The sequence below is a fragment of the Rhinoderma darwinii genome, chromosome 6 (assembly GCF_050947455.1).
Source record: "Rhinoderma darwinii isolate aRhiDar2 chromosome 6, aRhiDar2.hap1, whole genome shotgun sequence".
NCBI lineage: Eukaryota > Metazoa > Chordata > Amphibia > Anura > Rhinodermatidae > Rhinoderma > Rhinoderma darwinii.
The window spans coordinates 122,871,968-122,895,891 of NC_134692.1; the positions used below are offsets into that span (position 1 = coordinate 122,871,968).

A 23,924-nucleotide genomic window follows, 5' to 3' on the forward strand; every position below is an offset into this window, starting at 1 on the left:
AGGTGAGGGTCCCAGAGAAGACGTTGTCACACATCCATACATCCTGTGGATGTGCCATAAACGTATATGATGGAAATACATGCATTGCTTCTAGTGACATCTCTCTTTTTATCTGACAGGGGCGCTGCCATATTTAGAAAAATCATTTCATCTGAAAGACAGTGGATCTGGTTTGCTGCAAGCAGGTAAATATTAATATAAAATCTTGTTTTGTAAGTCACCTGGAATCCCCCATTTTGGGAACTAAATCAATATTCTAGAGAAGGTGACGAATCTATTCACTGGAATCTCATGATCTGACTGACACAAGGTTGTGATGTCATCAGGTTCTAGTGAAGAAATAAGACAGTCGGTTGCACTACATAAGGCTGGGTACACACCTCGCGGTCAAAATGTGTTTTATTGCCATAAATTGCCACAAAACAGCACGATTTTGCAGTGTTTTTGCGACGTGACCGCGACATGAAAACCTAGGATAATGGTGTTCTGCTGTGACTGGGCTGACAAATCCATAATAAGGCCATAATAACATCCATCAGCAGCATTTACCTGCTTGTTGATGGGTTCCAGTGATAACACAAAATAAGACATTAAGATGTACTATATCGTTTTTACTATGTTCACAGAGTTACAAAAAGTTTTATCAAACTGCAAAAGTAATTGAAAGGTTAAGCTTTACATTAATGAATGAGAGTGGGAATTAAAAAAAAAGGGGGGAATGTGGTTAAAATGCAGGATTTAATAGTTTGTCCATATATAAATGTCTGTTGTATCTTCCTTTCACCTCTTCTCTCCCCCTTCCCTTTCAGTCTTCCTCTGCAGCTTTATGTTGGTGGCTCCAGTATTTGGATATTTGGGTGATCACTAGAATAGAAAATATCTGCTATGTGTTGGGATCACCCTCTGGTCAGCCTCCATCCTTGGCAGCTCATTTATTCCTGATAAGGTAACATCCTGAGTTTATTATTAAAGGGGTTTTCCGGGACATTCCCATTGATAACCTATCCTTCTTCCATGCTCAATCTGTGGGGCTCTGATCTCCGGGACCCCCAACAAGCGACCCATTGAAGTTTTGATTTATTTCCTTCATTGTCTATCCTAACAATAGGCCATCAATATTAAAGTCCCAATGGCAAAGCTTTACTAAAGATGTTATTATTTCTGATTTTTTTTCCTTTTCCCCAGTATTTCTGGCTGTTCCTGCTCATGCGAGGACTGGTTGGGATCGGTGCGGCAAGTTACTCCACTATTGCCCCCTCCATCATCGCCGACCTATTTGTAGCAGACCAGCGAAGCCGCATGTTGTCCATCTTTTGGACTGCTATCCCCGTAGGCTGGTGAGTGTCCTGTGTAAACACATTATTTTACAATTATTAACTGGATACAAAAAGTGTCTAATATATATAATGAGTGTAGAAGTTTATACTGTTTATATCTATGTCTATAGTTATATTTGTGCAGAGATTATGCCCTTTCTTAACTATAAATCTTCTTCATTTTTGCCTATTAAGTGGCCTTGGATACATCATGGGGGCCAAAGTGACAAGCGCTCTTGGTGGTGACTGGCACTGGGCACTGCGGGTAAGTGAGAGGATTGCAGGATTCCTGCAGGCAAACTATTATTTCATTTTTTGTCTTATTATTGGAATTGCTCCCATTATCTTCTGGAACCATAAACAATAAGTAGGGACTTGGGAAAGTTCCAGCTCTATGAGTATCAGTCCGGAGGCTGTAGACCGTCATTTATGGACACTGACATGTGTTGTTTTTTGTTATTAGTCATTTCTAGGTTTTGCCCCTTTATCTGGTTTCAGTCACTTCATATTTGTAATACTTCTATATATATAATATACATTGTCTCCTCCTTCTTCTGGACAGATCATTCCAGGTCTGGGGATTATAGCCGTCCTGCTTCTTATCTTCTTTATGAAGGAACCATCCAGAGGAGCCGCAGAACAAAAAAGCTATAAACACCCAAACAACAATTCTTGGATGACCGACGTGAAAGCTCTGCTGAAAAAGTGAGTGTTTTCCGTGTAGTGATGGTTGTCGCTGGCTTTACCCCGTGTCTCTTGTGTCACTCACATTTCTCTCTCTCTCTGTAGCCCGAGCTTTATGCTCTCCATGCTGGGATTCACAACTGTGACATTTGTTTCCGGCTCCCTCTCCCACTGGGCTCTGTCCTTCTACAAGCGGGCCCGGGTCATCCTATACAGAAGTGATCCATGTCAGACTGCAATATGTCAATTTGATGACAGGTAAACGCTTATTTACTGTGTGTGCCAGGAGGTTGTGAGGGTTGCTATCTCCCATTATGTCCATACTCTTCCTTTCTCTACCTGAGTTTTGGGCACGGCTACGCGGTGAGTGGTCAGGGCTCCTGGCAGCCATCTATTTACAGGGTAGGTTCAGACATGGGGTGTTAAATGTGGATTTTACTTCGGATTTGCCTCAGATTTCACCCTTTGCATTGCTAAGGGTAAAATCCACTGTAAAAATGTGCGACATTTCCGCAACGTGTATTTACAGTGAATAAATTCTTGTGGATATTTATTTGCCAAACCGCACAAAAAAATCTTCAACAATTCTGTGATATAAAACCTCACCCTCATAGTGTATATAGACTGCTACGTGACAGTCTGCTCTATACTGACAAGATATTTGGGATAGGTCCATAGAGAGCCCTGTCAGCCTGAGAAGAGAGTTTATGGATTTAATCTTTAGATACATGCAGATAGATGGAGCAGTAGTCATACTCAGGTCCTTTAATCATCATTTAATTACAATTGTGGAGAATCCATTTGATGACCTCTATAATCTCTATCTTTGCAGTCTGATTTTTGGCATGATCACTGTGATCACCGGAATCGTGGGAGTTGGAGCTGGCGTGGAGATAAGCAAGAGGTTCAGGAAAATCAACCCGCGGGCAGACGCATTAGTCTGTGCGTGCGGAATGCTGGGTGGCGCCCCTTTCCTGCTCTTGGCTTTGTTATTGGCAAGTTTCAGCCTTGTGGCCTCCTATGTAAGTGGCTGATGAACAGCTTTCTGTCATTGATGTTTTTTCTTTTAATTATATTAAAAAGGTGAAGAAACAATATCCATACACATACCTGTAGATATACATACATATACACCTATACATACAATCATACTGTATATAGCTGTGGATACCATACACATACAGATATACAGCTTTACATACACATACTGAATCATTAGGCAGACATATATAAACATACAGTATACCTTTACATACATACATACAGTGTATACCTGTGGATATCATACACATACAGATATACTGCTATACATACACATAGACACACAGGTATTCATACACATATACATTATTATACAGTGTAAGGTCTATACGCAGGTTTAATACCCACCCTGTGCAGAAGAGTTCAGGATAAGAGGTAACTTATTGTACTGCCCCCTCCCCGTATTCCCCATTTAGTCTTTTCTGAATGTTTTGTCTCCCCTCAGATCTTCATCTCCATCGGGGCGTTATTGCTGGCACTGAATTTTGCCATTGTGGACGACATCCTGCTGGTAAGTGATCAGAAACCATGAGGATGTTTCTCTATTACAGCTAAAATGACATTTATTTCGCCTGTTGTCTATTTTCTGGCCTAGTTTATGAAATGCCACTGACTCTGCAATAACTGCCAGACAAGAGACGGAGGACACTACAAGTACAGACTGCGCTGTCTGCAGATATTGTAGTGCAGATATTCCGTCACTTTGTCTGGCTGCCATTGTTGAGTTAGGTTCAGTAACTTCCTTCTGCCTACTCAGAATGTCCTCTTGTTTTAGAGTGTGGTGACCCCCGGAAGACGATCCACAGCGGAGGCCCTACAAATAATTGTGTCCCACCTGCTGGGTGATGCATGGAGCCCCTCTCTGATCGGAGTGGTAAGTATTAGTTACATCATCGTCCTAAAGGGTATATAAACAAAATTCTTTACCGTCGGGGTCAGTCTTAGCCTGAATGACACCCTTTGTGAACAACTTACCACGCACATACATTTCACACAAAGGAGACAGCACTAATACAGTACACCCCCACCAAACAGACAGTAAAGATATAGCAACCATATAGTGCACACACAAGGCCCATACAGCACCCTCAGTGAGGAGCTGTCACTCACCACCACCTACAGTCTGCTGTCACCGGATTTCTGCATTAATATCCATCATCCGCTGTCTGAGAAAATCTACACATATTCTGATATTTCCCATAATTCATCTTACATAACAATGTGTTATTTTCTTATCCTCAGCTATCTGACCTCATCCGCAGAGGAAAGCCAGAATCCGACCTGCTGATGTTTAACAGCCTGAAATATGCCCTCATGGTCTGCGTATTCGTGAGCGCTATCGGAGGAGGATTGTTCTTGGCAGCTGCCCTCTTTCTTGAGAAAGACCGAAAGAGGGCAGACATGGAGTCTGAAGGTATCTACCCTGTCTGTGTGTATGTCCACTGTCTACTCATGTGTCCTGCAGAATTAAAGTGCAGCTCAACCTTGGATTTACACTGGCTCTATGGTCAGAAAATGTTAAATAATCACAAATCCCTAATCCTATTCTAATGCGTTAACAAATACTTATTTTTTTAGTGCTGAAAATCATGGTTTATGGTAATCATTAGTGGGAGAAATTGTCTTTTCTGACAGACGGTAGAAAGATAGTGAATTTTATAGTCCTTCACCAAGATTATGATTCGATAGAGTGCTCCACAATTATCAAAGACAAAACCACTGGAGTAGAAGTGGAGTTTCTTAAAACATAACTTTTACTGTTGTTCCTTCTCAGAAATGTGTTGCACCATATTGACACATATATAATATATGTAGGAAGTAAATTTTTTCCTCCTTGTTATAAAACATTCAATAGCACAAATCAATGTATCATCCAAGCTTAGGAGATGTACAATTGAAAAACACTCAGTCGTTTATACCTTAAACTTTCAAGGATGTCAAAATGTAAGCTCCATTTTTTTCTTTTATATCTTATTTATCCCAATAGTCATCTTGCAAATAATTATAGAGCCTCTCGGGTAATTACCCCCCTACCCGTTCTGTTGTCAGGTGCACTTGGTTGGACTCCTCAAAACAAGAGCCCTGGGAAACCTCTCTTCAATGTTAGAGATCAATATTTTCCTCCCGACGCGTTTCTTTATGGCCCGAATTCATCAGGGAAGATTGGCCATTCAGCCGTGTTAAGTCCACTAGAGCTATAACTGCCGTTCAATAACCCTGCAGTGGCAAGGAAAATTCATGGCCCATGTGTTGCCCTTGTTGGAGTGAACGCCTGTTCACGGTGTCTGACGACGCTATTGATGGTTTTGTAACAAGGAGGAAAAAATGTACTTCCTGCGTATATTATATATGTGTCAATATTGTGCAACTCATTTTTAAGAGGGAATAACAGCAAAAGTTATGTTTTAAGAAACTCCAGTTCTACTCCAGTGGTTTTTACTTTTCTGACAGATAAAAATATTTTCTATTGATCAGAAATGTATAGACATTCCTTCTTAGTGATAATTGTTATCGCTATGACCATAGCCTGTAATGGGTATTGCTAGAGAAGCAATCAGATTTAATTATAAAGATTGGGTATCAGATATGGTCTTGGCAACTGAAGTGCCTTTCTGCAAGGACTTCTAATATACCTCATTAGCAGTGAATGGGTTAAAGGGTAAGACTACTTTGCCGACATTTTACTTTCATTGCGTTGTTTGTATTTTATTAAATAAAATACATTTACAATTGGTTTTAATTAAAAAAAACATTTGGGACAGTTTGCCTTCTGCAGCTTATATGTTTTACAATACAAGCTGCTGGATGCCATTCAGTAATTATTCCGTCAAATGAGTTTACTGTCGGGTCAGTCTCACACCACTTTCTCTGCTCTCCTAACATTGATCTAAGCTGCCATCTTTACAATGAAAGAAAATAAAACTAAACTTAAATCAAATAAGATGTCAGCTTAGATTAGCGTTCAGGAGAGCAGAGAGATGGGCTGGAGACTGAATCAACAGTTAGCTCGTCTGACGGAATGAGCACTGATTGGCATAGAGCAGCTTGTTTTGTATTGTAAGACATAGAAGCTGCAAAACACAAACTAATTGTGAAAATGTTTTATGTAATAAAATACAAAGCAATAAAAATAGTCTGCAAAGATGTCCATAGCCTTTAAGATATTAAATCTGATCTCTGATTGGTTGCTATGGGCAATCAGGCCAGATTTTATTTTAGAACGTTTTGATGAATGAAGCCCATGGGAGACTTTGATAGTTCAGAATTTTCAACTACTCATTGACCATCTAGTGGTATGAAGTATGATAATATAAAATGAGAATTATCTAATAATGTATTCCTACAAAATCAGGCTTATATGTTTTTTTTATCTTAACAGGATGAAGTCTTGGACATTTTATATTGATTTGTCCATGGCTGCACTGGCTCTTGAGAGCAAAAGAACCCTGTCCTTACTCTACACACGAGGACAAATAGAAAGTGAACAAGTTTTGGAGCTCCTCAGACTTTCACCGTAATGAGCAGCAGGGCTCTGCTGCTCAAGACATAACTATAATGTTTCCGAAAAACCACTAAAAGTTTCAGTGCATGCAGAATCAAGAACACCATACAGAACATGTATTCTTGCAACAGGAAATCAATAGTTAGCAGTGGAAGTCATGAATGCAAAGCTGCCATGACCTACCCTGTTACTGAATCCAGTGGTTTAAACATTATAGATTCTACACCGATAATTGAGGGAACTGGACCTAGAGTGTCTGCAATTCCAAAGATTGCATTGAGGGAGAAAACAAGACCTACCTCACAGACTCATTCATATGGAATTTCCACTGAGCTCTTCCTCGGAAAAGCATCCCAAGGAATTTGCATGAATACCAGCAAACATAGGTCCACCTCAAAGGATTTTTTTTCTGTGCCTGTGTCTCGGCTGAGTCACAGTGCCAAATTGGACTGAACAAATCTTTGTACTACAGATCTGGATCCCCAGACTGTGTGTAAAAAATGACAAATGTTTCTGCCTGTGGCTCGGCTGAGTCACAGTGCCAACCCGGACATGATTAGTGCCACCTACCAACGATTTATGGCAACTAACAACATGACTCAACTGGAATACCTTTCATCCACATTGCACCAACAGAAGAGACTGCAGTTACAGACCATCTCTAGTTGAAACAAAGAACTTTAAGAATAGCATGTTTCTAACTGCTCCTGGTTACACCTTAAATTCGTTCATGTATACCAACCTTATGTGGAAAATGTAGTCATGTTATTTTAATAAAAACATCAAAACCTAAACAAAGGGTATTATTATATAAGTAACAAAATACTATAGAAAACTGTCTGTACTCTTAAACTTTCTGATATATCACATGTTCTGGATTAATAGAAAAATGTAGGGAAAAGCTACTGAAAGTCATGAAATCCAATCAGAGAAAGAGTCAGGATTGAAATCTAGGCAGCATCTACTTCTCCCTTAAATACGTAAGCCACATTGTTAATACAAAAAAATAAACATGGAACACAGAGCCGCCTGATCACTCATTCAAGATTAGGCGTACACTCGCTGCTTGTCTGGAAAACCTGTACGCTACCACTATGGAAAAACCAATATAACCAATGAACCTGTCTTACAGTCACAATATAGTGGTCAGATACCAGTTTTACATAGGAGATCTGCTGAGTATTATCTCACTGCAGACTATGAAAGTGAATACGGTACTAATCAGATTCAGAATAAATAATTTTTAAATCCAGTGAATCACAGTTGACATCTTCTCTAATTGAAGTCCTTCACTAAGTTCCTTTTCTTCTCCATCTGGCCCCAGACATCTTTGGCCACTATCTTATACAGTTTATCCTCAGCCTCTGTAGCAACACAAATTCTGACCACAGAGCAGACCCATAAATAAATCCAGACACCAAACTTATAAGAAAAATTCAGATACCACATCAGATGTCAAATTAATTTAGACTTCAGACAAGACAACAAAATTAATTTAGACCGTATAACCCCTACATTACTTCAGACCCCCAAGAATAATTCAGACTCCAGACCAAAGGCCAAAATAAATTTAGACCTCAGACCAGACTCCTATATTATGTCAGACTGCAGACCAGACTCCTACATTACAGCAGTAGTACAGCGATTACATAGCGTACAGCTGGGTCTGTCACATGACGAAGAGTGGTGTCGTCATGAAGTTAGACCGTGTCACTAGACTTCTGGTCACCCGGCAGCATTGTAAAAATCTACTAAAATATCATCATCAGCGTGACAGGGGACCGGAATGTATATTAGTCGTGTACTCACATACTGCAGTGAACATACTGCTAAAAATTTCGGTCCCCACGTAACCACTTTAACATTTTGTTATTATTTTTTGTCATGAGTTTTATATATCTAAATATCTTGGCTCAGTATTTGCTACTATCTTGCAAAATTTTGGATTATGAGACAATTTTTGGGGCTGTTCTTTGGCTCAGAATCAGTCATGGGCCCCTTACATCCCAAATTACAAGTGATTTTGCTTCTTATCACTGGATGAAGCAGCCACATAACAGTCCACATTGTCATTCATTATCACACTGGTCTAGTCAGGTTTGTATTCTTTCTTTGTGTGAAATTCAACCATACATTTTTACAGTCGGATGGAGCTCTGTTTTTCTGATACAAAGCTCTAAATCCCATATTTCCCCTAAAGAGGACTTATCCCTTTATGAAAAACAAAACTCATAAGAAGAGGACTACTGACATGACGCAGGGTGCAGTCCATGTAACGCTCTCACTAGCCCCCCGACGGCCGCGACTGCAGACTTCCGTGTCCGACCCATCGCCTCCGTCCAACCGTGCACTGGTCTCCATGGTGCGCGCGTTCCCGGCCTTAAAGGGCCAGCGTACACACATAATTATAAAATCATCCCCAGATCATCCTGGACTATAAAAAGGGCTCTGCCCTGTTAAAGGGCTCGTATAATAGCAGGGTTTACTTACTCGTGTCACCCACTATTACTACCTCCTTTATAATCAGGGTCACTAGATTTATGTCTAGTTCTCCTACCTTTTTGTTATACTAACGTTAGTCTAGTTGCTTTGCTACTAAGTAAGCGTATACGACTGCATAGTAAATAAAGGGTAATATTTATTACTAACTATACTCACACTCACATATAAAATACATGGGATAACATACGCAACCCCCAGATATACCATAAATAAAGACAAGCATACAAATAGTTGGAAATAAAAGGCTGTGGTGTTTATTATGGGTAACAAATATATTAATAAATCTTTATAATCAACTTGAATAACTGAATAATTAAATAAATAATGTCATATACTGAAATGTCCAATAAATAAGCACTTGTCCACACAGCATTAGCTGAGCGACAACCCACTAACAAACACCGTTATGGGGATTCTGTCCATGGAAAAAGGGGAGGGTGGGCAGGGCTTCTTCAAACGGCTTCCTCTTCAGACGAACTGCTGATTGGACCAGACAGCAAGGGCTTTTATACTCCAGGATTTCCCGCCGCTCAGCTGCTCAAACCAATCCCTGGACTGTTGCCAACATCTGCCTGGTCACAAGGTCAAACCTGAGGAAACTTCCAGAACAAGGTAAATACCAAAACACACCCCTCAGAAGGGTGTGGGAAGATACGAAGACACAAATAGGGGGAAAAGCAGAATATAGAACAAACAAGAGAACAGAATAAGGGAAAAGAAGGATAGAAAAAGGGGGAAACAGGGGGGTGCGAAGTGATCCCATGTGTCCCCCACGCTATGCGCTCTAAAGGGGGGTATCTCACCAAACACAGAACACAGTAGCTGATCACCGTATAGTATCAGTATACCCCAATACATATAACAAGTTAATATATACTGAGTAACTCACACTATACGTAGTACAGTATAAACACGGTATCACAATCCTAATTTATACCACCACCCACCTACCTAAAGATACAGTGCATTCACTCATGCTTGCTTCTGTGAGACCCTCCCCCACCTGGCTCTAACTAAAATACATAGAAGTTAAGTTACAATACAATACACATGCTCCCTGTTTCTGTCACACTCCCTCCTAGCAATAACTGTCCCTGTGCACTAAAGGGTTAACACGGGATAAGGAGGATAAAGGGTTAACAAAGGGAATGGGTTGCTGTGTACCAGAGGTAGCAGATAAATGATGGGAAAGGGTTAAACAGGTACCAGGGGATGTACAGGTACCAGGGGATATGCAGGTCATGTGCAGGCAGGTGGGAAAGTGTTGAAGTAAGGAGGGAGAAGAGGGTTACTGCTGCTACACGTGGATACTTAGAGCTTCATGTGGTAATCAGAATCTGTTGAGGGAAGCAGGAGGCAAGAGAGCGGAAGTGTGGGACAGTTTGTCCTTTTAAACCCCTCCCCCCCGTGCACTTCTGTATGACATCACATGCTCATGCACTTGCAAGTGGGGGGGGGTATGGAACTGTTTATGGCTCCCCCCATGCAATATCATTACCTGGCAAGGGGGCGAGTGCAGGCAGTGGGAATGTGTCCACAGTCTTCTCCCCCCTCCCCCGGAGGCTAGAGATACACTTTTCTGGAGGGACAAATATATATATCACCATACACCAAACGCGCCGTAGTAGTGGTTGCAGGCATTTAGAGTTTTATCATTTAAAGCTTTCTGGGAAAAACGTATGAATGTATTTGACAGTTTTCTGGCATTAACATTTGAGCTGAATGCTATATTTATGAAGCCCCTGATCCACATGACAAATCGCCAGAAGACGTGAAACAAATCTCCCGTATAATGCCTGCTATGAAGCACTGAAAATAAAGAATTTTTGACAGTTTTTACCTGTGGGTGACGTGGTATATAGATATTTCTACTATATGACTGCCTATTACTGAGCACCACCAGCTTTAATAACACCGTGGAACTGCTGGCCCTACTTCATTTGCATTTTTTGAGTAGTGTCGACAGTTTTTTAGTATTGGACCTGTTACACTTTGTCCATCATGTGACAAATGTGGCTGGAAAAACGTACCAGCACCAAGTCACGCATAGCGCAACATTTATTAACAATCTCTGCTACTAGAAAAAGTGACAGAAAACAACACCACATTAACCCTGCGTTATGTTAAACTACATTTGACAGAGCTCTCAGTGTGGGTGGGGCCTTTCTAAATTTTGCTATGGGGCTCAATGATTTTATTGTACATCCCTGGGGATACACATGTTGTATATGTACGGAGGTCAAAGTCTGGACAGCTGTGGGTCGGACGTAATTATAGCAAAACACGGCAAGGTATATTTTTAAATAGATCAGAACAAAACACATAAAACAAAACACAAAACAGGGTCACCTGTAGGAGTAAATTGTAGTGGGTGTGGGGAAGCGAGATTAATATAGTGGATCAGCATGTCCAGGCATTGCCCTAATATTCTATTTATCCCAAAATGTGAGGGTGAGATACATACTTCCAGCTATCATGTATTCATAGCTACAGCTCGAATTAGTAACTCTAACAATGTCTTGTATAGTGGGTACATCAAGAGATTTCCATTTTCTGGATATGGAAGTTGTTGTTACCATAAGAATGTGGCACAAGATAGTTCCGCAAGGGGAGGGTATTTTCTCCATTTGTAAATGCGATAGAGACAAATCGGGTGAAATTGGAGATTTCTGTAATCTATGTAGAAAAATGGATAAGGAGCTCCACAATGTCGGGGCACTCCCAAAAATATGTAAAAGTTCCCACCTGCTCACAATTTCTCCCACAATTGGCAGATGCAGTAGCAGGAAACATTCTGGTAAGTTTGTTTGGTGTATTGTACATCTGGACTAAAGTTTGAAATACGCCTCGTGGTGGTTTGCACAGGAGGAAGATTTCAACAAGGTTTCGTACGCTTTCGAGCGTGTAAGGTCGTTTTGCTATGTAAAAATGTATAAGCGGTTGTAAGAAGAGGGAATTTTGGTAGACCTTTACCAGTTAGAAAAAAAACGGATCTGCAGATTTTTATAAATTTCTGCTTTACCCAGATTATATTCTTATTGTAAATCCAAGAAACTACACAGGGTGTCCTGATCAAAAAGATCAGAGAGAGTTTGTAGTCCGGCTTAATGCCAGGTTTGTAAGGACTCAAGCACTGTGAGAGGAAGTGGAATATTCTTTGTGGGTGTTTTATCCATGGGTAATGAGAGTCGGTGTTGGCAGGTGTGAATGGTGGCTTGAATACTTGGTAACTCTTGAGGCCAATCCAAGAAAATATGATCGACTAATGCACATAAAGTTTATAGAACAATATACAAAATTTTATTAGAATAAAAAACACATGAAACAATAAAAGTGGAACAGGGAATGAGTCACTCAATAAAAAGACATCAAAAAACGGTCAGAAACCAGGTATGAATGTTACGAGAGTATATAAATGGTATACATATTATTGGAGCAGCAAAAGAGAATTGTATATAGTCTCATGCACAGCTGTGTCTGATAGAGCCACAGTAAATTTGTGAAAAGTCAGAAGAACATCCAATGACATCCAACAGATGAGGGTTGATGTAATGAGAAGCGCTTTCAATCCATGAGAAACCAAAACAGCCAATTCAATTGAATCCCATGGTTTGTCAGTCTAAGATAACCACTAATCTTTGGTTTGATCTAGGATTGATGCCTTATGGTATTTGGAAAGGTCAGGGAGGATTAGGCCTCCAAATGAGGGGTGACGCATCATTGTGTGAAATGGGATCCTTGGTCGCTTTCCTGCCCAATAAAATAATTCATTTGGACATGTCGTTTTTTTGTTTATATAATTTAGGATAGGTATTAGGAGGGTACGTAGCAGGTAAAGGAGTGTTGGAAATATGAGAATTTTATAAAGAGATATCTGCCCTATCCAGGATGTTTCTAACTAGGATAGTCTATCAAGTTTCTACATGCAAGTGAGGTATTAGTGGTTCAAGATTATATTACATGATTAGTTCTTTACCTAAATAGTGAATATAATTCTCCCGCCAAGGGAAGGGGAAAGAGGCTTTGATATGTTGCTCTGTATTAGGTGGAATATTTTGGCCTCATCTGAGATTTCGTTTAATTAATCTTATTGTAATGACGGGGAGGGAGACAGACAGGTGAGCCCTAATCTACCCGCCACTCAGTCCCTGCCTATTTGCAACGACCCATCCTAGGCGACGGGGTACAACTGGGCGACGGTCCCTACGCTCAGTAAGTGCACGACAGACAAACAGACAAAGGTAAACAGAAGCTAGGGAAACGGGGCAGCTGCCCACAGAGACATCGTGAGCAACGAGAGTAGTGAACGAGCCGAGTCAAACCAGGAGTGAACGAGGTACAAAACGCTGAGCAGGAGAGTAGTGAACGAGCCGAGTCAAACAGGAGTGAACGAGGTACAAAACGCTGAGCAGGAGAGTGGTCAGTAAGCCAAGGAAACAAGCAGAGCAGAATCACAGGCAAAGGAGGAACAGGAAAGGCAGGTGTAAATAGACAGTGGGCGGGAGCTAGCTCCATCTGGCCAGGCTGTGATAGGCTCTCCCACTCCTAAGCCTGCCATCCTGAGTGGTGGAAGATGGAGTCAGTCTCACAGACATGGGAGCAGGCGAAGACTGATTACCCACGGGCGTCGACACAGAAGTTGTGTCTGGCAGGTCCTTTACACTTATAATAGTAGATTGTGCTAAAGAATTTGAGGACAAGATATGTTGCTGTCAGGGATTTAATAGGGTTTGGTAATGTAATGATAATATCATCAGCGAATAGGCCTATCATGTGCGTGATACTATAATGTCAGGGCTCGCTCTAATGGCTGTGGTCAGCGGTTCTAAAATGAGCAAAATCAAAGGTGAGAGAAGGCAGCCCTGCCTGGTACCATTGGAGAAAGTTTTCTCTCTACAAGTGTCGACACCTCTTCCACTTAGTTTCATGTTTTATGAAACTAAGCTTAGAAGTGCAGCGCTGCTCACACTGAAGCAGTGCTGAACTTTTTACCTCCTTCTGCCTCGGGCCACGGCTTCCACCCAGAGATAAAGGAGCCAGCAAGCTCCTTATCTGGGTAGATAAGGAGCTGATGATTACCATGATTGTTTAATCATGGTGATCATACAAGAGATTGTTTGCTTAATAAACTTTACAAGTAGCTCTGAACTCTTACGCCAAATTCATATGACAGGGTTTCCCGGCGTGTGACGGACACTCAAAAAACGGGCCGTCACACGGCCACAGTAGGAACAATAGAATGGGGCTATTCACATGACTGATTTTTGAACCGGGCCGTGAAAAAAAGGGTAATGACCTATTTTCGGCCATTCTCCCGGCCGCCCAGTTCCCATAGAAGTTTATGGGGCCAGGTAATACACAACCATCATTCAAATTTTTCCGAGTGACGGCAGTGTCTTCCATCACTCACTCGCTCTCTCCTCCTCACAGTACGAAGTGCATGTGAGCAGGAGGAGGGTATTTTCTTGCTCCCTGTAGGAGCGGAATCCCCAATCCTCGGTCACAGCTTCGGCAACGCTGTGGCCGGGGATTGGGGATTCGGCTCCAGGAGAAGTCCCTGACTTCACTGTCCATATATGGACACAGTGATATCAGGGACCTCTGAAGTGGAATCCCCGATGCTGTGGCTGGAATTTCCGCTCCAGGAGAATTCCCTGACATCACTGTCCATATATGGACATTGAAGTCAGGGACTTTTCCTGGAACGGTGGCGCTATCTACAGAAAGGTAGGGGGGTGCTATGTAAAAGGGGACTGTGCAGAACTACCTACAGGGGGCTGTGTGGCATTACCTACAGGGAAATGTGTAGCATTATCTACAGGGGGGCTGTGTGGCATTACCTACAGGGGGCTGTGTGGCATTACCATTACCAACTGGGGGCTGTGTGGCACTACCTAGAGGGGGCTGTGTGGCATTACCTACAGGGAGCTGTGTGGCATTACCTACAGTGAGGCTGTATGGTACTACCTACAGGAGGATGTTTGGTATTACCTACAGGGGTCTGTGTGGTATTACCTACAGGGGGCTGTGTGGCACTTCTTACAGGGGGGCTGTGTGGCACTACATACAGGGGGGCTGTGACAGTATTTACAGGGGGCAGTGTGTGGCAGTATCTGCAGAGGGCAGTGTGTGGCATTATCTACAGAGGGAAGTGTGTGCCAAAAAATGTACAAATTCAGCCGTTTTTAAAATGGGCAGGGAAAAAATTGGATGCAAAAACGGGTCAAAATCGGCCGTTAAAAATGGAAACAAGAAACGGAACAAATGCAAAACGGCCGAGAAAAACGGATCAAAACGTCCGTTTTTATCGGCCGACGCTCAGACCCGGTCGTGTAAATAGAGCCTTAAGGCCATTTTACACCAGCCGACACTCGGCCAGTGCAGCAAGTGCCGATCAACGAGACATCATTGATCGGCGCTCGCTTGCTCCTGTCACACGGAGCTATGGATGTGGACGAGCGGTCGTTACTCCGATAACTCGTCCCCATACATTATTATTATGTCGGCAGCGCTTCTCCCTGTTGACACAGGGAGATGTGCTGCCGACAATGATAATCTTTTGCATTTTTTAAATGATACGACCAGCAGATGATCGAGCGTTATATTTACCGGATATTTGTTATTGTTTTCTCTTTTATGTCTGAAATTTCTTGTATAAAAACAATTTAAAAACTAAAGACTGACACTTCTGTTCTGTAGAGATCTCTTCTCAACATTCATCTCATTATCATCACAGGCAAGATTACAATGACTTTTATGAATGAATTAACTGCCTTTCTGAGATCCCGGCAGCTAAGGCTGGTATCTCATTTCACAGTTTATATTAAGTTTATGTCGTGAACTGTGGGAAAAACCGTAACTTTCTGCAGTGATTTTTTTTAAAACTCTGCACAAAATGGCGTGGTTTTTGCCGCGATTCATAGCAATAAAAGCATCTAAATTGCGACATGAGATCCCAGGGTCCTGTGCAGCCACAACTCTCGTGCTAGACTTTCAAACACTGAACGGGAGATCAATGCATCCTATCATGGGTGATACTGCTTGCTGAACTGTGTATCTAATTCTATCATGTGTGCTACTGTCTGCTGAGCTGGTGTATCTAAGCCTATCATGCGTGATACTGTCTGCTGAGACGCTTTATCTAAGCACTGTAGACGCTGTATCTAATACTAGTCAGTGTATATATGCAATCCAGAACAGACTCACCTCTGCTACATCCCATAGACTCTACTACACTACATCTGACATATTCATCATTACTGTATCACTACTACATCTGATAGGACACACACTCAGCTCTGAGGTATCCGATAAACTCAACACTACTGCATCACTAGTACTTCAGACATGAAACAGACTGTTGAGTTTAGCAGATGAAGCCCAGCTAAGTGCATGTCCTGCCAGATGTAGTAGTGAAGTAGCAGTGTTGAGTCTATAAGATGTAGCAGAGCTAAATGCATGTCCTGGCAGATGTAATAGTGATGTAGCATAGTTGAGACTATCAGATGTAGTAGAGCTTAGTGCTTGTCTTTTCAGATGTAAAGTGATTTTGCAGGACACTTACTAAACTCTGCTATAAATGATAGTGATGTAGGAGTGTTGAGTCTATCAGATGTAGCCAAGCTGAATAAGCGTCCTGCTACATCACTACTACATTCTCGGTGTGTCTGAAAGCTATGGGAAGCGCAGGGACTTGGAGAGGTCGGTAGCTGAACATCTCGTCTGAGATCTGTAATATTCAGGTCTGTAATATTCAGTAGTTTGGGGTCTTTGGTCTGTAAACTGGGGGTCAGTAAAAGGGAGGCTCTGGTGTGGGGTCTGTATACAGGGGGTCTGATCTAGGGTCTGTATAAAGGGGGTCCGGTCTGGGGTACCTTTAATGTTATGTCACCAGCTTGAGACGCATCAGAAGATGATACTGGTTTAAGTCTCTGAACCACTGTTCTCCTTCTGTATATCCAGGTCATGTCCATGAGTCTCCCATTGACTTCCATTACACTACAGAGTGCCGGAGCCCAATTTATTCTAGCGAGTTGATTTCCCTTTTCTATTATGGAAAGGTTTACACTTCCATAGTAGTAAAATAATATAAATGAGGTTATATGGATGTTATATAGAGGGGTCGTCCATTAATAATCCTCCAACAAAAGGCTGAGATTAGAACCGCTGAAGTTCCCTACCTAGGACCTGATTGGAATGGGCGCCATGTAATACTAATGTATGGCCGCCCTCAGATAGACCTGAGACCTGGAGAAGCTGCATGCTGAAAAGGGGTTGTCAAGTGGGAGGGGGTGACTGTAGAGGCCCCCAGGTGGTGGATGCCTTGGGTGTATATACTGTATAGGTATAAGTAACTGGACTAGAAGTAGAGATATTGTAGAATGACAAATGTGTAACAATATATAGTATTATATGTATAAAGATAGGACCCATGGCTCTGCACATACATATATATGGAGAAATGTGCTGTAACTTGTCAGTGCATGCTGGGAGTTGTAGTTACATAGCAGCCTGACAGCCACAGGTTAGAAAGCACTGATACAGATAGAGGATGTTAAATAGTGAGACAGGTTATATAAGAGGGGCCATCACATTATTGTACAGTAGTCATATAACTGAGCCACCCATTGTTTATTAACACTTACATCACAGTGCCCTCAACTCCTATGTCACAAAGCGATGATGTCACAAAGGAATAGAATGGACGTGGCCTTGATTATCACCGTTCACATGATGAGTGCGCAGAGAGAGTAAGAAAAGAGAGAGAGATTGTGAGCGCCGTCTAGTGGAGAGAAAAATACTTGTGAGTACCCAGTTTATTACATTTATTACATTTAACAAGGGTGATAAGACTTTTCCTGCAGATTATTATACACCTTACTCCCCAGCCGCACATCTAATTCTACAGCAGCTGATTGGCACAGATCACTGAGCTCTGCTGCATGGTCGTGGGCATCGTATACATGGAGGAACATATATCAATGGGACTCACCTGTATAACATATAGAATTATCTTCTAAACAATAATTCCACAGTAAAGATCATTTAATTGGACACTAACGAAATCCGATAGGTTCCAGATTATCAGACATTCCGGATTATGAAACGGTCATAGTTAAATGGATTGTTTTATTAAGTTAACCCTTCTCTGAAGATAGTCGTCCGGCGATCACCTGATCACTAAAGATCTCACTCCTGGAACATATGGACAGTAGTGGTTTTGATGAGACAACCCCTTTATAATGTTCAGGAAGACAGAGCAGTAAGATCCCAAATGTGCAGCTAATGTTCGTCTATGGGGTTATGTACGCTGCCGTGTATTTAGCTTGTGGTGTTTCTATGTACAATCTGTGTAAAACAAATCTCAGCATCATCCATCAGATGCCATAAGCCAGACAAGTTTTGCTCATAAATGTCAATGGAGGCCAAAAAAATTGTGGTGATTTCTGAGTGAGCGCCATATTTTATACATGAAAGTGCTTGTACTGCTTTTTTCTATCAGACGGCATAAATCAGAATCATCATAGAACCAGTGCGGCGAGCGATACCGAGACCAATTTGTCTGTTTTGCTCATCTGTATAGAACGCTGTATTAGTACGTTATTATTATTATTATTATTATTATTAATTATTAATATTTGTCTGTGGTCCTGAGATTCCATATTATCTATTAGAATTTCTTGAATAATGAGATGTTAATTATAAGGGGGAATTCACACGCGGCAGATTTAGTGCAAAAATTTGTGCAACTTTTCCATTCATCTGACTGGGACTTGCAGAAATTATATGCTTGCTGATGAAGATGAATGGAACTTATTGCCAGTCACAGAAATCTATGCAATAAATCTGCCGCATGTGAATATACCCTAATAGTAATATAAAGTGATTACATATTATGTCCCTTTTCTGTTTCTATTACCAGAGTTTACAGTCTCAAAATCCGTGAACATGGCGTCTCGCCATGAGAACGTGGACGTGGAGAAAGGCCTTTTGGCTCCTCCATGTGAAATGGATGAAGACGATGGTGAAAGCCCCAGAGCAGAGGACGTACATGACCGTACTGGAATCTCCTACACACGATCCATCGTTATTGTAGGGATTCTGTTCTATATAAATCTGCTATCCTACATGGATCGGCTCAGTGTCACTGGTAGGTGTGGGGTACTTCATTTTATTTCTGGGGTTTATCAGTGCTGTAGCTGTGGAGGCACTTATAGCGAACGTCCAATTTCAGTAGAAAAACGGTTATAGTGCAGGAGTGTGCAGGAGTGTGCGCTATAATCGTTTTTCTAAATCACGATCGTGCAGTGAGAAGGAACGGGGGTCGGGATGCCCGTTCTATAGATAGGTGGGGGTCCCAGTGGTGGGGCCCCCAGCGATCACACATTTATCACCTATACTGTGGATAGGTGATAAATGTCAAAAGTGGGAAAACCCCTTTAACTCCTATAAACTCAATGGACCTCATCATTACAGTCTATGGGGAAGACGTTGTCACACATCCATATATCCTGTGGATGTGCCATAAACATATATGATGGAAATACATGCATTGCTTCTAGTGACATCTCTCTTTTTATCTGACAGGGGCGCTGCCATATTTAGAAAAATCATTTAATCTGAAAGACAGTGGATCTGGTTTGCTGCAAGCAGGTAAATATTAATATAAAATCTTGTTCTGTAAGTCACCTGGAATCCGCCATTTTGGGAACTAAATCAATATTCTAGAGAAGGTGACGAATCTATTCACTGGAATCTCATGATCTGACTGACACAAGGTTGTGATGTCATCAGGTTCTAGTGAAGAAATAAGACAGTTGGTTGCACTACATAAGGCTGGGTACACACGTCGCGGTCAAAATGTGTTTTATTGGCGTAAATCGCCACAAAACAGCACGATTTTGCAGTGTTTTTGCGACATGACCGCGACATGAAAACCTAGGATAATGGTGTTCTGCTGTGACTGGGCTGACAAATCCATAATAAGGCCATAATAACATCCATCAGCAGCATTTACCTGCTTGTTGATGGGTTCCAATGATAACCCAAAATATGACATTAAGATGTACTATATCGTTTTTACTATGTACACAGAGTTACAAAAAGTTTTATCAAACTGCAAAAGTAATTGAAAGGTAAAGCTTTACATTAATGAATGAGAGTGGGAATTAAAAAAAAGTGGGGAATTTGGTTAAAATGCAGGATTTAATAGTTTGTCCATATATAAATGTCTGTTGTATCTTCCTTTCACCTCTTCTCTCCCCCTTCCCTTTCAGTCTTCCTCTGCAGCTTCATGTTGGTGGCTCCAGTATTTGGATATTTGGGTGATCACTGGAATAGAAAATATCTGCTCTGTATTGGGATCACCCTCTGGTCAGCCTCCATCCTTGGCAGCTCATTTATTCCTGATAAGGTAACATCCTATGTTTATTATTAAAGGGGTTTTCTGGGACATTCCCATTGATAACCTATCCTTCTTCCATGCTCAATCTGTGGGGCTCTGATCTCTGGGACCCCCAACAAGCGACCCAATGGAGTTTTTATTTATTTCCTTCATTGTCTATCCTAACAATAGGCCATCAATATTAAAGTCCCAATGGTAAAGCTTTACTAAAGATGTTATTAATTATGATTTTTTTTCCTTTTCCCCAGTATTTCTGGCTGTTCCTGCTAATGCGAGGACTGGTTGGGATTGGCGCGGCAAGTTACTCCACCATTGCCCCCTCCATCATCGCCGACCTATTTGTAGCAGACCAGCGAAGCCGCATGTTGTCCATCTTTTGGACTGCTATCCCCGTAGGCTGGTGAGTGTCCTGTGTAAACACATTATTTTACAATTATTAACTGGATACAAAAAGTGTCTAATATATATAATGAGTGTAGAAGTTTATACCGTTTATATCTATGTCTATAGTTATATTTGTGCAGAGATTATGCCCTTTCTTAACTATAAATCTTCTTCATTTTTGCCTATTAAGTGGCCTTGGATACATCATGGGGGCCAAAGTGACAAGCGCTCTTGGTGGTGACTGGCACTGGGCACTGCGGGTAAGTGAGAGGATTGCAGGATTCCTGCAGGCAAACTATTATTTGTTATTTTTTGTTATTGGAATTGCTCCCATTATCTTCTGGAACCATAAACAATAAGTAGGGACTTGGGAAAGTTGAGTATCAGTCCGGAGGCTATAGATAGTCATTTATGTTATTAGTCATCTCTATGTTTTGCCCCTCTGGCTTCAGTCACTTCATATTTGTAATACCGCTACATATATATATTGTCTCCTCCTTCTTCTGGACAGATCATTCCAGGTCTGGGGATTATAGCCGTCCTGCTTCTTATCTTCTTTATGAAGGAACCATCCAGAGGAGCCGCAGAACAAAAAAGCAATAAACACCCAAACAACAATTCTTGGACGACCGACGTGAAAGCTCTGCTGAAAAAGTGAGTGTTTTCCGTGTAGTGATGGTTGTCGCTGGCTTTACCCCGTGTCTCTTGTGTCACTCACATTTCTCTCTCTCTCTGTAGCCCGAGCTTTATGCTTTCCATGCTGGGATTCACAACTGTGACATTTGTTTCCGGCTCCCTCTCCCACTGGGCTCTGTCCTTCTACAAGCGGGCCCGGGTCATCCTATACAGAAGTGATCCATGTCAGACTGCAATATGTCAATTTGATGACAGGTAAACGCTTATTTACTGTGTGTGCCAGGAGGTTGTGAGGGCGGCTATCTGCCATTATGTCCATACTCTTCCTTTCTCTACCTGAGTTTTGGGCACGGCTACGCGGTGAGTGGTCAGGGCTCCTGGCAGCCATCTATTTACAGGGTAGGTTCAGACATGGGGTGTTAAATGTGGATTTTACTGCGAATTTGCCTCAGATTTCACTCTTTGCAATGCTAAGGGAAAAATTCACTGTAAAAATGTACACATTTCCGCAACGTGTATTTGCAGTGAATAAATTCTTGTGGATATTTATTTGCCAAACCGCACAAAAAAATCTTCAACAATTCTGTGATATAAAACCTCACCCTCATAGTGTATATAGACTGCTACGTGACAGTCTGCTCTATACTGACAAGATATTTGGGATAGGTCCCTAGAGAGCCCTGTCAGCCTGAGAACAGAGTTTATGGATTTAATCTTTAGATACATGCAGATAGTTGGAGCAGTAGTCATACTCAGGTCCTTTAATCATCATTTATATACAATTGTGGAGAATCCATTTGATGACCTCTATAATCTCTTTTTTTGCAGTCTGATTTTTGGCATGATCACTGTGATCACCGGAATCGTGGGAGTTGGAGCTGGCGTGGAAATAAGCAAGAGGTTCAGGAAAATCAGCCCGCGGGCAGACGCATTAGTCTGTGCGTGCGGAATGCTGGGTGGCGCCCCTTTCCTGCTCTTGGCTTTGTTATTGGCAAGTTTCAGCCTTGTGGCCTCCTATGTAAGTGGCTGATGAACAGCTTTCTGTCATTGATGTTCTTTCTTTTAATTATATTAAAAAGGTGAAGAAACAATATCCATACACATACCTGTAGATATACATACATATACACCTATACATACAATCATACTGTATATAGCTGTGGATACCATACACACACAGATATACAGCTTTACATACACATACTGTTATCTTTAGGCAGACATATATAAACATACAGTACACCTTTACATACATACATGCAGTGTATGCCTGTGAATATCATACACATACAGATATACTGCTATACATACACATAGACACACAGGTATTCATACACATATACATTATTATACAGTGTAAGGTCTATACACAGGTTTAATACCCACCCTGTGCATCAGAGTTCAGGATAAGAGGTAACTTATTGTACTGCCCCCTCCCCGTATTCCCCATTTAGTCTTTTCTGAATGTTTTGTCTCCCCTCAGATCTTCATCTCCATCGGGGCATTATTGCTGGCACTGAATTTTGCCATTGTGGACGACATCCTGCTGGTAAGTGATCAGAAACCACGAGGATGTTTCTCTATTACAGCTAAAATTACATTTATGTCGCCTGTTGTCTATTTTCCGGCCTAGTTTATGAAATGCCACTGACTCTGCAATAACTGCCAGACAAGAGACGGAGGACACTACAAGTACAGACTGCGCTGTCTGCAGATATTGTAGTGCAGATATTCCGTCACTTTGTCTGGCTGCCATTGTTGAGTTAGGTTCAGTAACTGTTTCCTTCTGCCTACTCAGAATGTCCTCTTGTTTTAGAGTGTGGTGACCCCCAGAAGACGATCCACAGCGGAGGCCCTACAAATAATTGTGTCCCACCTGCTGGGTGATGCATGGAGCCCCTCTCTGATCGGAGTGGTAAGTATTAGTTACATCATCGTCCTAAAGGGTATCTAAGCAAAATTCTTTACCGTCGGGGTCAGTCTTAGCCTGCATGACACCCTTTGTGAACAACTTACCACGCACATACATTTCACACAAAGGAGACAGCACTAATACAGTACACCCCCACCAAACAGACAGTAAAGATATAGCCACCATATAGTGCACACACAATGCCCATACAGCACCCTCAGTGAGGAGATGTCACTCACCACCACCTACAGTCTGCTGTCACCGGATTTCTGGATTAGTATCCAGCATCCGCTGTCTGAAAAAAATCTACACATATTCTATTTCCCATAATTCATCTTACATAACAATGTGTTATTTTCTTATCCTCAGCTATCTGACCTCATCCGCAGAGGAAAGCCAGAATCCGACCTGCTGATGTTTAACAGCCTGAAATATGCCCTCATGGTCTGCGTATTCGTGAGCGCTATCGGAGGAGGATTGTTCTTGGCATCTGCCCTCTTTCTTGAGAAAGACCGAAAGAGGGCAGACATGGAGTCTGAAGGT

General features: G+C 41.7%; 1 protein-coding gene across 1 annotated transcript; it reads left to right on the top strand.

Moving 5' to 3' along the window:
• Nucleotides 1-1,527: 1,527 nt before the first annotated feature.
• On the top strand, nucleotides 1,528-4,000 carry LOC142656647 (protein spinster homolog 1-like). Its single transcript, XM_075831573.1, has 6 exons — nucleotides 1,528-1,581; nucleotides 1,879-2,021; nucleotides 2,106-2,258; nucleotides 2,833-3,022; nucleotides 3,487-3,552; nucleotides 3,817-4,000. Exons 1-6 carry the CDS (start codon nucleotides 1,528-1,530, stop codon nucleotides 3,952-3,954), a joined length of 744 nt encoding a protein of 247 aa, XP_075687688.1. The 3' UTR covers nucleotides 3,955-4,000.
• Nucleotides 4,001-23,924: the final 19,924 nt, after the last annotated feature.

Bases quoted from the DNA above. Each gene is read 5' to 3' on its own strand.
- LOC142656647 (XM_075831573.1), top strand. From the start codon at position 1,528: ATGGGGGCCAAAGTGACAAGCGCTCTTGGTGGTGACTGGCACTGGGCA. The intron at 1,582-1,878 runs GTAAGTGAGAGG...TCTTCTGGACAG, and splicing joins ACTGGCACTGGGCACTGCGG to ATCATTCCAGGTCTGGGGAT. The intron at 3,023-3,486 runs GTAAGTGGCTGA...GTCTCCCCTCAG, and splicing joins TCAGCCTTGTGGCCTCCTAT to ATCTTCATCTCCATCGGGGC.